Here is a 14,889-nt window from a genome sequence, read left to right as displayed (position 1 = left end):
AGAATGGAGAGGCCTATCTTCTCCCACGCATTCTTCTTTCTACTAGAAGCTGAATTACTACGGGTATCACTGAACTGGCACAGGTAAGAGGGACCCTCCTATACCTCTGTGCTCTAGGCCAGTGGTTCCCAAACCTGGTCCTGGAGGCACCCCAGCCAGTCAGGTTTTCAGTATATCCACAATGAATATTCATGAGAGAGATTTGCAAGCAGTGGAGGCAGTGCGTGCAAATCTCGCTTATGAATATTCATGGTGGGTATCCTGAAAACCAGACAGGCTGGGGTGCCTCCAGGGCCAGGTTTGGGAACCACTTGTCCCTAGGCAAATGCCTAATTTGTTTACGTCTCTTTATCCTGCCCTGGACGCATAGGTACCTTTGTGCTTTTATAAAATACCACCATGAATCCTGCAGCAATCATGCCTAAAATGAAGCTATGGACATGGATGTCTGCTTAGAAGCAGTGGTGTAGCTACGGGGGGGGGGGGGGGGGGGGGGGGGGGCACAGGGGCCTGGGCCCCCCCAAATTGGCTCCGGGACCCCCAATCCCCACCAGCTAAGGCGTTTGTCTCGCGCTGGTCTTACAATGCCTGGCGTCCTGTCCTGTTTTCAGCTCCGTGCACGCTCGTTTTAATGAAACTGAGAATGCCCGCGCATGCTCGGTTTCATTAAAACGAGCACGCACGGCACTGAAAACAGGACAGGACGCCAGGCAATGTGAGACCAGAGCGGGACAAATGCTTTAGCTGGCGGGGGTTGGGGAGCCCCGCCAGCCAAGGTACCTTCCAGTGGCAGTAGGGGGTGGAAGCAGCAGTAGCAATGGGAGGGGGAAGCGGGCCAAAATGTGCCCCCCCAACTTGGGCTCTGGCCCCCCCTCCCATCGAGGTCCGGCTACACCCCTGCTTAGAAGCAGGTATAGAAGTTGTATAAATTGTGATTCCGCCCAAGAACAATGCCTACATTAAAGTTACCTATCTTATAAGAGATATTTTACATGCATATATTGGCACATATGTGCGGAAATGCTATTTAGAAGTGAGCATAAAACAAGTTTTTCAGGCGCCTTCTTGTCTTTATAAAATACCAGCTCAAGTGGCAGAAATCCTGCTTACATTTGCAGGCATGGACATTTCCAGTATGCATGTACATTACCATATTGCATGATCTCTACACATGTATGTCCCACTCCACCCATATGCCTGCCTTGGGTAAATCTCTTCATGAAAGCAGCTAACGAATTGTAACGATAATAATAACAATTGAACTGCAAGCATCCATACTTCATACGTAACTACAAAAATGTTATTCAAACAAGAGAACAAAATAACAATCCTCAATCTTTTAACTTCTGAGGGGTTCTTCCGTATTCAGAAACGTCATCTCCGTATGTCATAGCTCCAGGATTACCCCTATTTTACAAGATTTTATCTTTTCTCTCTGTTCTTGGGCAAACGCAAAGCCCACCGACCCGTCATCCTTGAAGAGACCGAAAATCTGTCGGCACCGTTGTGTTGTGGCCTGACTTATTTCTGGCTAAATCCAAGAGGGTTAAACTCTGAACAGAGATGCTTAAAGATCTCTGTATTGAACTCTGATCCTGCTCAGGTCCTATGATCTTACACTTTGACAATATTTTCTTTCACCCATGCCGCATCTTGACTCTTCCTGTGACATCTTCTTGCCATCGCCACATTGATTAATCTCATCCTCACACACTGGTCTTAAAAACCTGCTAAGGCCCAAAAGACAAAACTAAAGAGAGTAGAGGCTGCCTGATGGACAAACCAACTCGGGAGATGATATTGAGGACGTTTTATTGAACAACTTGCACAGAGGACCCGACACCTAGACTGAACCTGGTCATTCACAAGACCAAAGGATCTTTGTCCTCCAGGTTAGGCTGAAACTGGAAGTTTGGTCTTATTCAAATTCTTTGTGACTCGTCTATTACTGGCAAATTCACTGTTGTTCTTAGCCTCCATACTAAGGACAGACTCCTTAAGACCATCAGTCTTCAGCACTATCCATACTAGGTCATGGTGGCTTTCCTTTGGAGTTGAACCTTTCTGAGGATGGCTAATTCAATTCATCATCAGAATCCTTGGGCGATTCCTGGAAAACAAAGGACGTATCAGACCTCTCTGTGTCTCTGATGTGTCTGAATCGAGGGAAGAAGCATTAACATTTCTCTTTCTGGGAATGTCGTCTGCTTTCCCGGCAGAGACATCTTCAAGAATATTGGGATCTTTCCAATCTAACAGCCTAAGAAATCTCACTATCGCTACAAAAGCTTTCATGATAGTTTATTTATCAATCAGACAAAACCTGGAACTCTATTCCAATCCAAATACGGACGTCAACAGATTTACTTTTTCGAAAAGCCTTAAAAACGTTATCTTTTTAACAAATGTTTTAATTTGTGATTTAGTGATTTAATGTTATGATTTTGTATATTCAATTTCTTTGTAATCCACGTGGAGGGGCATAATCGAATGGAAACGCCTATCTCCATGGGCGTTTATCTCCGAGAACGGGTCCGTGAAGGGGCGGGCCGAACCGTATTTTCGAAAAAATTGACGTTTTTGAGCTGGGCGTTTGTTTTTTTTAGCGATAATGGAAACTAAAAACGCCCAGCTCAAAAACGTCCTAATCCGAGCCATTTGGTCGTGGGAGGGGCCACGATTTGTAGTACACTCGCCCCCCTGATATGCCAGGACACCAACTGGCCAACCTAGGTCAGTGCGGTGGACTTCAGAAAAAGCTCCCACATGCATAGCTCCCTTACCACGGGTGCTGAGCTCCCAACCCCCCTCCCCCAAAACCCACCACCCACAAATGTACAACACTACCATAGCTCTTAGGGGTGAAGGGGGCACCTACATGTGGGTACAGTGGGTTTTGGAGTCCTCCCATTTACCAGCACAAGTGTTACAGGTGGGGGGGGGGGATGGGCCTGGGGCCACCTGGCTGAAGTGCACTGCGGTACCCACTATAAGTGTTCCAGGGACCTGCATACACGCAGGCCTCTAGGACTGGTTGCTCCTATATACCATTGGCACACCAGTTGACACCTGAAGACTAATCTCTCCGAAAACGTCCTTTATTGGAATAAGCACGCTTACTCACAGTTAACTGCAGATCAGAGGTTGTGCCCCACCACTGGCAACGAGTCTCCCTGGTAGTGAGATTAGCAGGTCAGAGCTGGCAGAATGCTGTACAATGCCCTCTTTCAGCCACATTCAAGGTAAGAACTAAGTTCCCTAACGTGGCTAACACATGGAAGGGATCTAAAACTGGCTAACAAAAATGGCCACTACCACATGGACTACCGGAAACACAACAGGGCACACTCTGACCCAGTAGGCAGGGGGAAAAGCACCATGGGAGAAGAGCCTACCAACTACCAACATCGTGAGACTGTAACACAAGCTAATGAAATCACGGAGCCCAATACCCTACACCCACCACAATGCAATGCTGATGTGACCCTGTAGTGCACCCGAGAGCCACATCTGACCCAGGGAAAGGCTGTGACAGGATTGAACACATTCTGCTGTCATGGAGGTGGGTACGGCATTTGAGGCTGGCATAGAGGCTGGAAAAAAAGTTTTTAAAGTGGGTTTTTTTTGGTGGGAGGGGGTTAGTGACCACTGGGGGTGTCCGGGGAGGTCATCCCCGATTCCCTCCAGTGGTCATCTGGGCAGTTGGAGCACTTTTTTGTGACTTGTTCGTGAAAAAAAAAGGGTCCAAAAAAAGTGACCCAAAATCGCGGTAAAAAGGCCTTTTTTTTTTCGATTATCAGCTAAAGACGCCCATCTCTCCTCAGCTTATAACCACGCCCCAGTTCCGCCCCCCCCCACGCCTCCGACACGCCCCCATCAACTTTATTCGTTTCCGCGACGGAATGCAGTTGGAAATGCCCAAAATCGGCTTTCGATTATACCGATTTGGGCGCCTTTGCGAGACAAACGTCTATCTCCCGATTTAGGTCGAACTATAGGCGTTTTTCTCTTTTGAAAATAAGCTGGTTAGACTTCTTGTTGATACAAGCGGGACATAAATGCTGAAAACAGAATAGAATAGAATCTAATTTTGAGGTTTCATGCACTGTAGTATGGATCAAACCCTTGAAGCTAGCATCTTCTCCTCTTTGGGCTAGCAAAAGCTTTGAGGGGAAGAAATCCTATTCCTTACAGATGTGTGACCCTAGAGACAGGATTCAGGGAAAATGTGCACCAGGTTCATAAGGGGGCTGCAGATTAATCAGGGAAAAATATAAAATGTAGGCCTCTGGGACCTAAGCTTCTAACTTTTTCTGCCTCTCTTCCCCCCCCCCCCCCCCCATTCAAAAATGACAATAGTGAATGAGATTACGGCAGGTTCTGACAGAGCAGGAAAATCAGATGTGGAGGAAAGAACATCAGGATATAAGGAAAGCCCCAGAGTGAATGAAGATGAAAGCAGGAGCGTAGCCAGACCTTGAGCTGGGAGGGGGTCAGAGCCCAAGGTGGGGGGGGGGCACCGCCCCATGGCCGCCGACCCCCGCCGCCGCTGCCCCAACCTGCTGATGCATAACTGCCGCAAATACCTTGGCTGGTGGGGGGTCACCAGCCCCCGCCAGCTGAAGACTTCTTCTAGTGCTGGTCTCCGGTGCTGCCGCATTGCCTGCCCTGCTCTCTCTTCCCCTCATGTCTGGCACGCTCCTTTTAGAGAAACTGTCAATTTCATTAAAAGGAGCGTGCCCAACGTTGAGGGGAAGAGACAGCAGGGCAGGCAATGCGGCAGCGCCGCTGCAGACCAGCTGAAGACTTCAGCTGGCAGGGGCTGAGGACCCCCACCAGCCAATCAGGGGCCCAGAGTAAATTTGGGGGGCCCAGGCCCCCGTGGCCCCACCTAGCTACGCCAATGAATGAAAGATAAGCTAAAATATAACTGTACATGTAAAAGGATGCCAGATTTTACACATGTGTAGACAGCAAGGCCGGACACACAAGATCTGAGATATTATTGCCAAGAGATCACCTTAGCAATTCAGTATCAAAGCATGCAATCTCTAAGTCCCTTATTCTGCACATTTTATTATCATATATATTAGGGAACCTAATCAAGCTATCAAGGATGACAGGTCTCTTCTCTAGAGAGGGGAATCAGGCACTAAAGTTGGAGCAGCCCATGATATTCAGCTTTACTCAGCACGTGGGAGACAAGTGAGGGCCATGGTAGATTGAGCAGGCTCCCATGATATTTTGCATTACTCAGTTACGCAATATTCTCTTTTATAGAATTAAAATAACTTTCCAACCTTTGCTGTATCTGCCTTTATTCTCTTGTTCCAGGTGTCTCTGGTTTTTCTTGTTCTCTGGTTCAGTTTCGCTGCCATCCCCTTTCACCTCTTTCTCTCGCTCAGCTGTATCTGGTCGTCTTCCTCACGCTTCCATTTCCGCTTCAGTCCTGCCTCTTCTTTGTCTCTCCTTCCTACAGCAGTGTATTGGCTATTCATTCTTTTTGCTTTCTCTCTGCCCCCTGAAGCCTTCTCCCTCTGCCCTTCAAGTCTCCTGAGCCTTGCTAAAGTCTCTGACACTTCTACTGTCTCGGTTCTGCTCCAGTCTCTGGCATACTCAGCAGCCAAGGCTACTTTATAGCAGTGGCGTTCCTGGCCTGGATGGCACCCGGGGCGGATCGCCGATGCGCCCCCCCCCCCCCGGTGCAGCGCGCACCCCCCCCGCTAAATGACACCTCCCCCCCTCCGGCAAAATGACACCCCCCCCCCGGTGCAGCGCGCACCCCCCCGCTAAATGACACCTCCCCCCCTCCGGCGAAATGACACCCCCCCCCGGGTGCACGCCACTGGGGGGGGGTGCCGCGGCGCGCACCTTCTCTGAGTTCGCTAACTTCACTCGTTCGCTGCAGCTCCCTCAGCTCCGGAACAGGAAGTAACCTGTTCCGGGGTAGATGGAGCTGCAGCGAATGAGCAAAGTTAGCAAACTCGGAGCAGGCGCGTGCCGCGGCACCCCCCAGCGGCGTGCACCCCGGGCAGACCACCCCACCTTGGTACGCCACTGAACTTTATAGGAACCTTCAGCAATTTCAGGCTATCTGTAAAACCTCCACCAAAGCTCTCTCCCCCTTTCTTTTAATCTTCTCCCCAACCCCTCCTACCTCACAGCCCTTCTGTAATTTGCCTTTTCTTCCTCTGTTCTTAGACCCACTGTTCTTCCCCACTTCTCATATTCTCTCCTCTGCTGCCCTTCTTCTAATCCCTATTACCTCCTATTTCTCACTAATCCCCCCTTCCTCTGTTTTTTCCCCATTTTCTCTCTCCCTCTCTCATCAGTCACTTCTTCCTCTCTGCTCCCTTTTCACTCACTCTTCAGTTCTCCCCCTCCTTCGAACATCTTTCTATTCTCACTTTTCATTCTCCTTTGATCTCGTCATCTCTCTCCTCCCCTCTCTTCCTGCTTTCCCTCACCCTTCTCCACCCCACACCTTACTCTGGTGGCCCACAATGGCCACAGATCTTTTAAGAGTGAAATGAGAAGTCTCCCTCTCAGGCAACAATGATTAAATACAGTTCTTCCAAGAGGCAGTAGGGGAGGACAACCACCCTGCAGCCTTTCCTGGGGATCAGGGAGAGGGATAGTGGCTGAGAGGGGAATTTGCCAAGGGCAGGAATAAGAAAATAATAATATCTGAATCAGGGGCGTAGCCAGACCTTGCCAGGAGAGGGGGGGGGGGGCCAGAGCCCGAGGTGGGGTGGCACTGTTTAGCCGCCCCCCCAAGCCGCTGCCGCCACATCGGATCCCCCCTGCCGGCCTGCCCACAATCCCCTTCAACCCCCCTCCCGCCATCATCTCTCCCCCGCCGTCGCCGCCCGCTACGTCGCCGCAAATGATACCTTTTTTGAAGAGAGACTTCCTTCCGCGCTCGAGTAGCGCCTTTCTTCAACGAAGTTCCGGCGACCAGTTGTCGAAACAGCTGATTCCCGGAACTTCGTTGAAGAAAGGCGCTACTGGAGCGCGGAAGGAAGTCTCTCTTCAAAAAAGGCATCATTTGCGGCGACGGTGGGGGAGAGTTGGTGGCGGGAGGGGGGTTGAAGGGGATCGTGGGGCAGGGGGCCGGGGCCAGGGCCAAATCCATGGGGGGGGGCGGGCCCCCTCAGGCCCCACGTAGCTACGCCACTGATCTGAATTGCATGTTCTTCTCTCTGTAATTCTAGGGCTTGCTCTCTAGTACTGACCACATGGCTTTCTAACTTAGGTTTGTGACCCAATAATAGCTGAACCAGGTCACACATTCCTGTTTCCACTGCCACCTATGGTACGTATACAGTGATGTTTTTAACCTGGCTCCACAAAGCAGTAAATCCAGCATTCCCGGGCTGTTTTGGGGGGGGCTTGTGCTGGCATCAAGAGGAGGTATGGGTATTGCAAGGCTCATCCGTACTGAGACAGCCTAGAGCCAGATTAAAGAAGTGACAGATGTATCAGAGGCAGCAGCATGGAGTACTGGAGAAAGCACTGAGCCAGACTGATCTTTATCTGACATTTTTCCATGAAACGGGGGGGGGGGGGGGGGGGGGGGGGGGGGGGGGGGGTCTCTGGAGAAAGGAAACGAGCAGGGTAAGGGGTTGAGATTTTGATATACTGCCTTTCTGGGCTTACAATCAAAGCAGTTTACATATATTCAGGTACTTATTTTGTACCAGGGGCAATGGAGGGTTAAGTGACTTGCCCAGAGTCACAAGGAGCTGCAGTGGGAATTGAACTCAGTTCCCCAAGATATACCGCCTTTCTGTGGTATTTTGCAACTAATTTCAAAGCAGTTTACATATATTCATGTATTTATTTTGTACCTGGGGCAATGGAGGGTTAAGTGACTTGCCCAGAGTCACAAGGAGCTGCAGTGGGAATCGAACCCAGTTCCCCAGAATCAGAGTCTGCTGCACTAACCATTAGGCTACGCCTCCACTCATTCCACCAATAAGAGCCAACCTCATCAGTGATGTCACAATGGCTTGATTGCCCGATACTTGGCTCACTTCTGATATTGTGATGTCATAAGGGAAAGGGGGAAATGGGACTTGATATACAGCCTTTCTGAGGTTTTTGCAACTACATTCAAAGCGGTTTACATATATTCAGGTACTTATTTTGTACCAGGGGCAATGGAGGGTTAAGTGACTTGCCCAGAGGCACAAGGAGCTGCAGTGGGAATTGAACCCAGTTCCCTAGGATCAAAGTCCACTTCACTAACCACTAGGCTACTCAACTCATTCCACCAATAAGAGCCAACCTCATCTGTGATGTCACAATGGCTTGATTGCCCGATAGTTGGCTCACTTCTAATATTGTGATGTCATAAGGGAAAGGGGGGAAGGGAAATGGGACTTGATATTCCACCTTTCTGAGGTTTTTGCAACTACATTCAAAGCGGTTTACATATATTCAGGTACTTATTTTGTACCAGGGGCAATGGAGGGTTAAGTGACTTACCCAGAGTCACAAGGAGCTGCAGTGGGAATTGAACTCAGTTCCCCAGGATCAAAGTCCACTGCACTAACCACTAGGCTACTCCTCCACTCATTCCACCAATAAGAGCCAACCTCATCAGTGATGTCACAATGGCTTAAAGTCCATTGCACTAACCACTAGGCTACTCCTCCACTCATTCCACTAATAAGAGCCAATGTCATCAGTGATGTCACAATGGCTTGATTGCCCGATACTTGGCTCACTTCTGATATTGTGATGTCATAAGGGAAAGGGAAATGGGACTTGATATACCGCCTTTCTGAGGTTTTTGCAACTACATTCAAAGCGGTTTACATATATTCAGGTACTTATTTTGTACCAGGGGCAATGGAGGGTTAAGTGATTTGCCCAGAGTCACAAGGAGCTGCAGTGGGAATTGAACTCAGTTCCCCAAGATATACCGCCTTTCTGTGGTATTTTGCAACTAATTTCAAAGCAGTTTACATATATTCATGTATTTATTTTGTACCTGGGGCAATGGAGGGTTAAGTGACTTGCCCAGAGTCACAAGGAGCTGCAGTGGGAATCGAACCCAGTTCCCCAGAATCAGAGTCTGCTGCACTAACCATTAGGCTACGCCTCCACTCATTCCACCAATAAGAGCCAACCTCATCTGTGATGTCACAATGGCTTGATTGCCCGATAGTTGGCTCACTTCTGATATTGTGATGTCATAAGGGAAAGGGGGAAAGGGAAATGGGACTTGATATACTGCCTTTCTGAGGTTTTTGCAACTACATTCAAAGCGGTTTACATATATTCAGGTACTTATTTTGTACCCGGAGCAATGGAGGGTCAAGTGACTTGCCCAGAGTCACAAGGAGCTGCAGTGGGAATTGAATCCAGTTCACCAGGGTTATCAGGCCACTGCACTAACCATTAGGCTACTCCTCTTGCTTCTGGTGAGGAAAGAGGGGGATAAGCATGGTGGGGAAGTGATGAGGGAAGACTGGAGAGGACAGCTTGGAAGAGAGAAAAGTGGGGATGGCTTTAGAGAGCAGAGAGAGTATTGGGAACAGAAAGAACAGTGGTTAAGTTGAGAGAGTGTCAGGGATAGGGACACAGATCATAGGCAGTGGCGTACCAAGGGGGGGGCGGTGGGGGCGGTCTGCCCCGGGTGCACACCGCTGGGGGGGTGCCGCGGCGCGCGCCTGCTCAGAGTTCGCTAAATTTCGTCGCTAGTTCGCTGCAGCTCCCTCTGCCCTGAAACAGGTTACTTCCTGTTCCGGGGCAGAGGGAGCTGCAGCGAAGCGAAGTTTAGCGAATTCGGAGCAGGCGCGTGCTGCGGCACCCCCCCCCCCAGCGGCGGGCACCCAGGGGGGTGTCATTTCGCCGGAGGGGGGCGAAGGTGTCATTTAGCGGGGGGGGGGGGGGGGGCGCATTGGCGCTCCGCCCCGGGTGCCATCCAGGCCAGGAATGCCACTGATCATAGGGTTAAATATTTTTCTTTCATTGGGCAGTAATACATGGAAACATTTCCTCCTATACTTGATCATAAGTGGTAGCATTGCTGGGGAGGAGATAAATGTTCTCTTGGTGTGCAAAAAGCCCCACATTACAGAGAAAATAATACTAACTTATGCCATTTTCTGCATCTGATGATGGGGAGACCTCAATTTTAACCTTACACACACATAGCCAGCATTTCAACCAAGATTATTTTTCCAGTGGGCTGGGCTGAAGTGCCTCAACCCATCACAGATATACAATCTGGTTTATGACAGTAGAGACAGACTTAATACACATGAAAGTCAACCCAAGTATAATCGTAATGACCCACTAAAGGATTGAACTACAGGCAGAAAAATGGACAGAACATGCTCAAGATATATTTATTCTGAGGCAAATACTGAAAACACTTGAGTGGGTTAAACAATCAGCTAGTTTTAATCAGTTTTCTACAGGCTGTTAAGGAAGGGGAAGGGAAGGGACTTGGGATACCTTTTTATTTTCCCCAGACATTGACGTAGGAGGGCAAATTCCCCTGCTGGCCAGCTGTGGTTTATAAACACTGGTAGAAGGGCTAACCTGTTAACATTAGGCCTGCTATTTGGCCTGAGTTAACTACAAGTAGGTTTATATCAGCCCTGGTTTAACTCTCTCCTCTGAATGCTGCCAGGGTGACCTCTCTCTGTCCATTTAAATTTTGTGCAGCTTGATTTATTTAGATGAGATGTAGCTGGTCAGCAGACAGGAAGAATGAAACAGCAAGTTTTGTCTAACTCCCAAAGTTTACCAAACAAAACTCTGGAATAGCGACCTGATTACTTATTTCTCTCAGTTATTGCTTGCTTCTAAACAATCATTTTCTCAGAGCAAAGGACAGTGACAATGCCACACAAAATCAAATAATAACAAAGGACCCGAATGCCACAACCTGCTCCTCCACGTTTCCACGGTTCTGTGAAATACCAAAAATGGTCCTATAGCAATTTCTGCACTGAGACCAGAAGTTAACGCAAGCCCGCCCCCCCCCCCCCCCCCCTTAGTCCAAGAAGCCGCTCCAAATGACAACAGACCAATTCAATTTCAGAGCTACAGCGTTGTGAGAAGTCAATTTGATATGGGCAAAGATCAACTTATACCTAAGGATCTGGCAAATTACCCGCTACACTATCAGGAAATAAAATGGATTTTCTTAAATCAAATTCTTGCATCAGTTCGCTGTGCAGAACAATATGCAGGCTTCTAGCTGTTTTGGGGGGGAGACATTTGCAGGGAGGAGGCCGTGACTTAGACTGGATTTTCATATCCATGCATATTATTTTCTGGAAAAAAAATCTAGGCAGAGAGAGAGAGAGAGAGGTAAGTTGGCTGAGGGTTGGGAGAGGGAGATAGTGAGAGAGGGGCAGATTAATTGAGGACAGCCATTTTCTCTCTCTCATGTCCCCCAGACAGACTGAGTCTGAGCCACTGTTGGTTTCTGCCAATGCTGTACAGCTGGGGCGTAGCCAGACTTCGGCAGGAAGGGGGGTCCAGAGCCCGAGGTGAGGGGGCACATTTTAGCCCCCCCCCAGCACCGCCGACCCCTCCCGCCATTGCCGATCCCCCCCCTCGCCGCTGCCGCCACCACCATCACCAACTTTGACTCCCCCCTGCCGACGACCCTCTCAACTCCCCCTCCCGCCGCCAACCCTCCCCCGCCGCCTACCTTTGCTGGCGGGGGACCCCAATCCCTGCCAGCCGAGGTCCTCTTCTTCCTTCGTTCTGTTTCTGAGTCTGACGTCCTGCAAGGCTTCGTTCTGTTTCTGTGAGTCTGACGTCCGACGTCAGACTCAGAAACAGAACGAAGGAAGAAGAGGACCTCGGCTGGCGGGGGTTGGGGTGGTAATCCCAACATAGCTCATCTGCTTTGAATGGGCTTTGTCTGCACTGTCATGTGGGAAACGTTAGCACGGCTTTGATAAAACAGGCCCTAAATCAGGCCCTAATGAGCTGCAGAAGACCTCAGAGGAGATGCCTCTCTTGCCACCCCACAAACTTCAGAGGACGGGGCAGCAAGACAGCTCTTACCTGCTAGCTCCTATGTTTTGGGGCTGGATCCTAAATTCAAAGAAAATTGTCAACACTAAGGGCTTCTTTTATAAAGCCTGACTAGCAAATCCCGTGAAGCAAATGAGAGGAAGGCTTCCTCTCATTTGCCGCACAAGAATCGCTAATGCGACTTAGTAAAAGAAGCCCTAAATTTATCCAGCCAAAAAAAAAACTGGTGCCCATGAAGGTATAGTTAGGACAGGCTTCTGACATAGCCAGCTATTGTTCATTCCCAGTACTAGGTAAGTTAGGTTAGTCGCGTATGTCACAAGCTCAAATCTAACCACTTTAAAATAATCTTAACTTATATAGTCACATTTTGGCTTCTGGAAACAGGAAATGAGGGCAGGACCAGAGGCAGAGCTGAGACAGAAGGGAAGCCAGGCTGAAGCGCCATGCCTACTCGCCTTTCACTGCTGCCGCCGGACCACGAGGTAAGAACTTTTAAATTCTGGGCGGCACGCAGGAAGGCGAGGGGCAGGTGGAGGACTGGGAGAAGAGGGCGGGCAACGCAGGTCGGGCTGCCACTCAGAGGGGAGAGAGAGAGAGGGAGGGAGGCACGGGGGTCTGGAAGCCAGTGGAGAGGGGGGCATGGAACTCAGAGGGGTGGGGATGGGAGGAGAAGGAGGGAGGGAGGGGGGCCTGGAACTCGGAGGACAGGAGGGGGGGGGAGGGTGCCAAGCTGGAACTCGGAGGATAACCTTGCTAGCGCCCGTTTCATTTGTGTCAGAAACAGGCATGTTTTACTAGTGTTTATATGTATATATATTTATTAGTATAGATATTTTATGGATCTACAATACAACATGATCCTTTTTTATAAATCTATTTATATGTGTTTTATACATAAGTTTTCTATACATCTATTTATATATGTTTTGTACATGTTTCAGCATCCTCTTTAAAATGCCTGACCGCTGGAACACAACAAAACCAAAATACGGTATGGCCACAACACAACTCTTCCATGTATGACGCCCCTATATGGCTATACCACATGAACCGTACCCTTATCTCACGTGGCAATACCACGTGAACTTTATCTTATCTCTACATCACTCTGTATTTGTCTACACCGGAGTCTGCAATCGCATCTCCAGTACTATGTAAGCCACAATGAGCCTGCAAATAGGTGGGAAAATGTGGGATACAAATGTAACAAATAAATAAATAAAAATTTCTGGTTTTAACTTGTTTTGAATTCCTGTGGCATTTGTTAGCACATTATACACTTTGATATTTTGATATTCTGAGTGTCATATATATTTTAGTTGTCATTTCACCCTATAGGTCTGTATTTTAATCTTTTTTTGGACATTCGGTATGATTATGTTTTGTTTTTGATAGTTTGTTTTAATTCAGATGTGTTTATTTTATTCAGAGGTTTTATTTATTTATTTGTGTGTATCATATTTATTTAAGCATTTTGTTTTTATTTTAGACTTCTGATGGAAGGCCTTGCGGCCGAAGCACAATTCGCGTCGAGTCTTGATTTGCCAGCTAATAAAAGCTGCACTACACCTTGATTTTGTTCCAGTTTATGTCCATCACCTTCGCTGTTTTTGGTGTTCAACCAGACCACATGCTCAGAAATTCGTACAGTAAAAGTACACGTTCATGCCATCACTCATGCCCCCACCTGCTGACCTGAACATGTACACCCTGGAGGAAAGGAGGAACAGGGGTGATATGATACAGACGTTCAAATATTTGAAAGGTATTAATCCGCAAACGAATCTTTTCCGGAGATGGGAAGGCGGTAGAACGAGAGGACATGAAATGAGATTGAAGGGGGGCAGACTCAGGAAAGATGTCAGGAAGTATTTTTTCACGGAGAGGGTGGTGGATGCTTGGAATGCCCTCCCGCGGGAGGTGGTGGAGATGAAAACGGTAACGAAGTTCAAACATGCGTGGGATATGCATAGAGGAATCCTGTGCAGAAGGAATGGATCCTCAGAAGCTTAGCTGAAATTGGGTGGCAGAGCAGGTGGGGGGAAGAGGGGGTGGTGGTTGGGAGGTGAGGATAGGGGAGGGCAGACTTATACGGTCTGTACCAGAGCCGGTGATGGGAGGCGGGACTGGTGGTTGGGAGGCGGGAAATACTGCTGGGCAGACTTAAATGGTCTGTGCCCTGAAAAGAACAGGTACAAATTCAAGGCAAGGTATACACATATGAGTTTGTCTTGGGCAGACTGGATGGACCATGCAGGTCTTTTTCTGCTGTCATCTACTATGTTACTATGTTACTATGTACAGTATATTTCATGACTCTCTGCACATGCTCTGCCCAAACCACACCCCCAGTAATTCATCCAAAGTACATGTGTTCATGCTATCATGTGTACTTTTACAGCTGCTGAAATCTTTATCAGAGCTATTTTAAGTGCAAATATATTTCTACATACACACTACAATGACTTTATTAAAATTACCCTTAAAAAGTACTGCAAGGCAGCCCCTAATCTTTGTACAATCTATAACATCTAGGTAAAGAAAAAAAAAGAGAGAACAGATTTAGATAATTCAGCTGCCAGTGAATCCAAACCCTTAAGATCTTTTATAATTCTGATTTTTCCTCGATAAAGAGATAACAGCATTTAGGTTTTGAAACATTCCCTCACCCACCATAACTTCTCCCTACATAATCAACATACTTAACTTGGGGTGCTACTGTACTGATTGACATCAGAGCCCTCCCTCCACCCCCCCCCCCCATTCCCTCAATTCAAACATCACACTGACATACATAAAGCAGAAATACAGCACAGATAGTAGAAGAATGGATCTTCGTGAGAATCCTCTTGCAGGTATCACAGAGATGCATGT

General features: G+C 48.3%; 1 protein-coding gene across 1 annotated transcript in view; it reads right to left on the bottom strand.

The window, feature by feature from the left end:
* The window catches only part of DYRK4 (dual specificity tyrosine phosphorylation regulated kinase 4), an 83,455-nt gene extending 77,957 nt beyond the window's left edge, over positions 1–5,498 (bottom strand). The window contains 1 exon segment of the mRNA XM_030214822.1: positions 5,389–5,498. Within this exon segment, the coding sequence (XP_030070682.1) occupies positions 5,389–5,498 (110 nt within the window).
* Positions 5,499–14,889: the final 9,391 nt, after the last annotated feature.

This window comes from Microcaecilia unicolor, chromosome 9 (assembly GCF_901765095.1).
Source record: "Microcaecilia unicolor chromosome 9, aMicUni1.1, whole genome shotgun sequence".
NCBI lineage: Eukaryota > Metazoa > Chordata > Amphibia > Gymnophiona > Siphonopidae > Microcaecilia > Microcaecilia unicolor.
The sequence above is the reverse complement of the archived record's forward strand: the minus strand, read 5'-3'. Positions and strand labels throughout refer to the sequence as shown.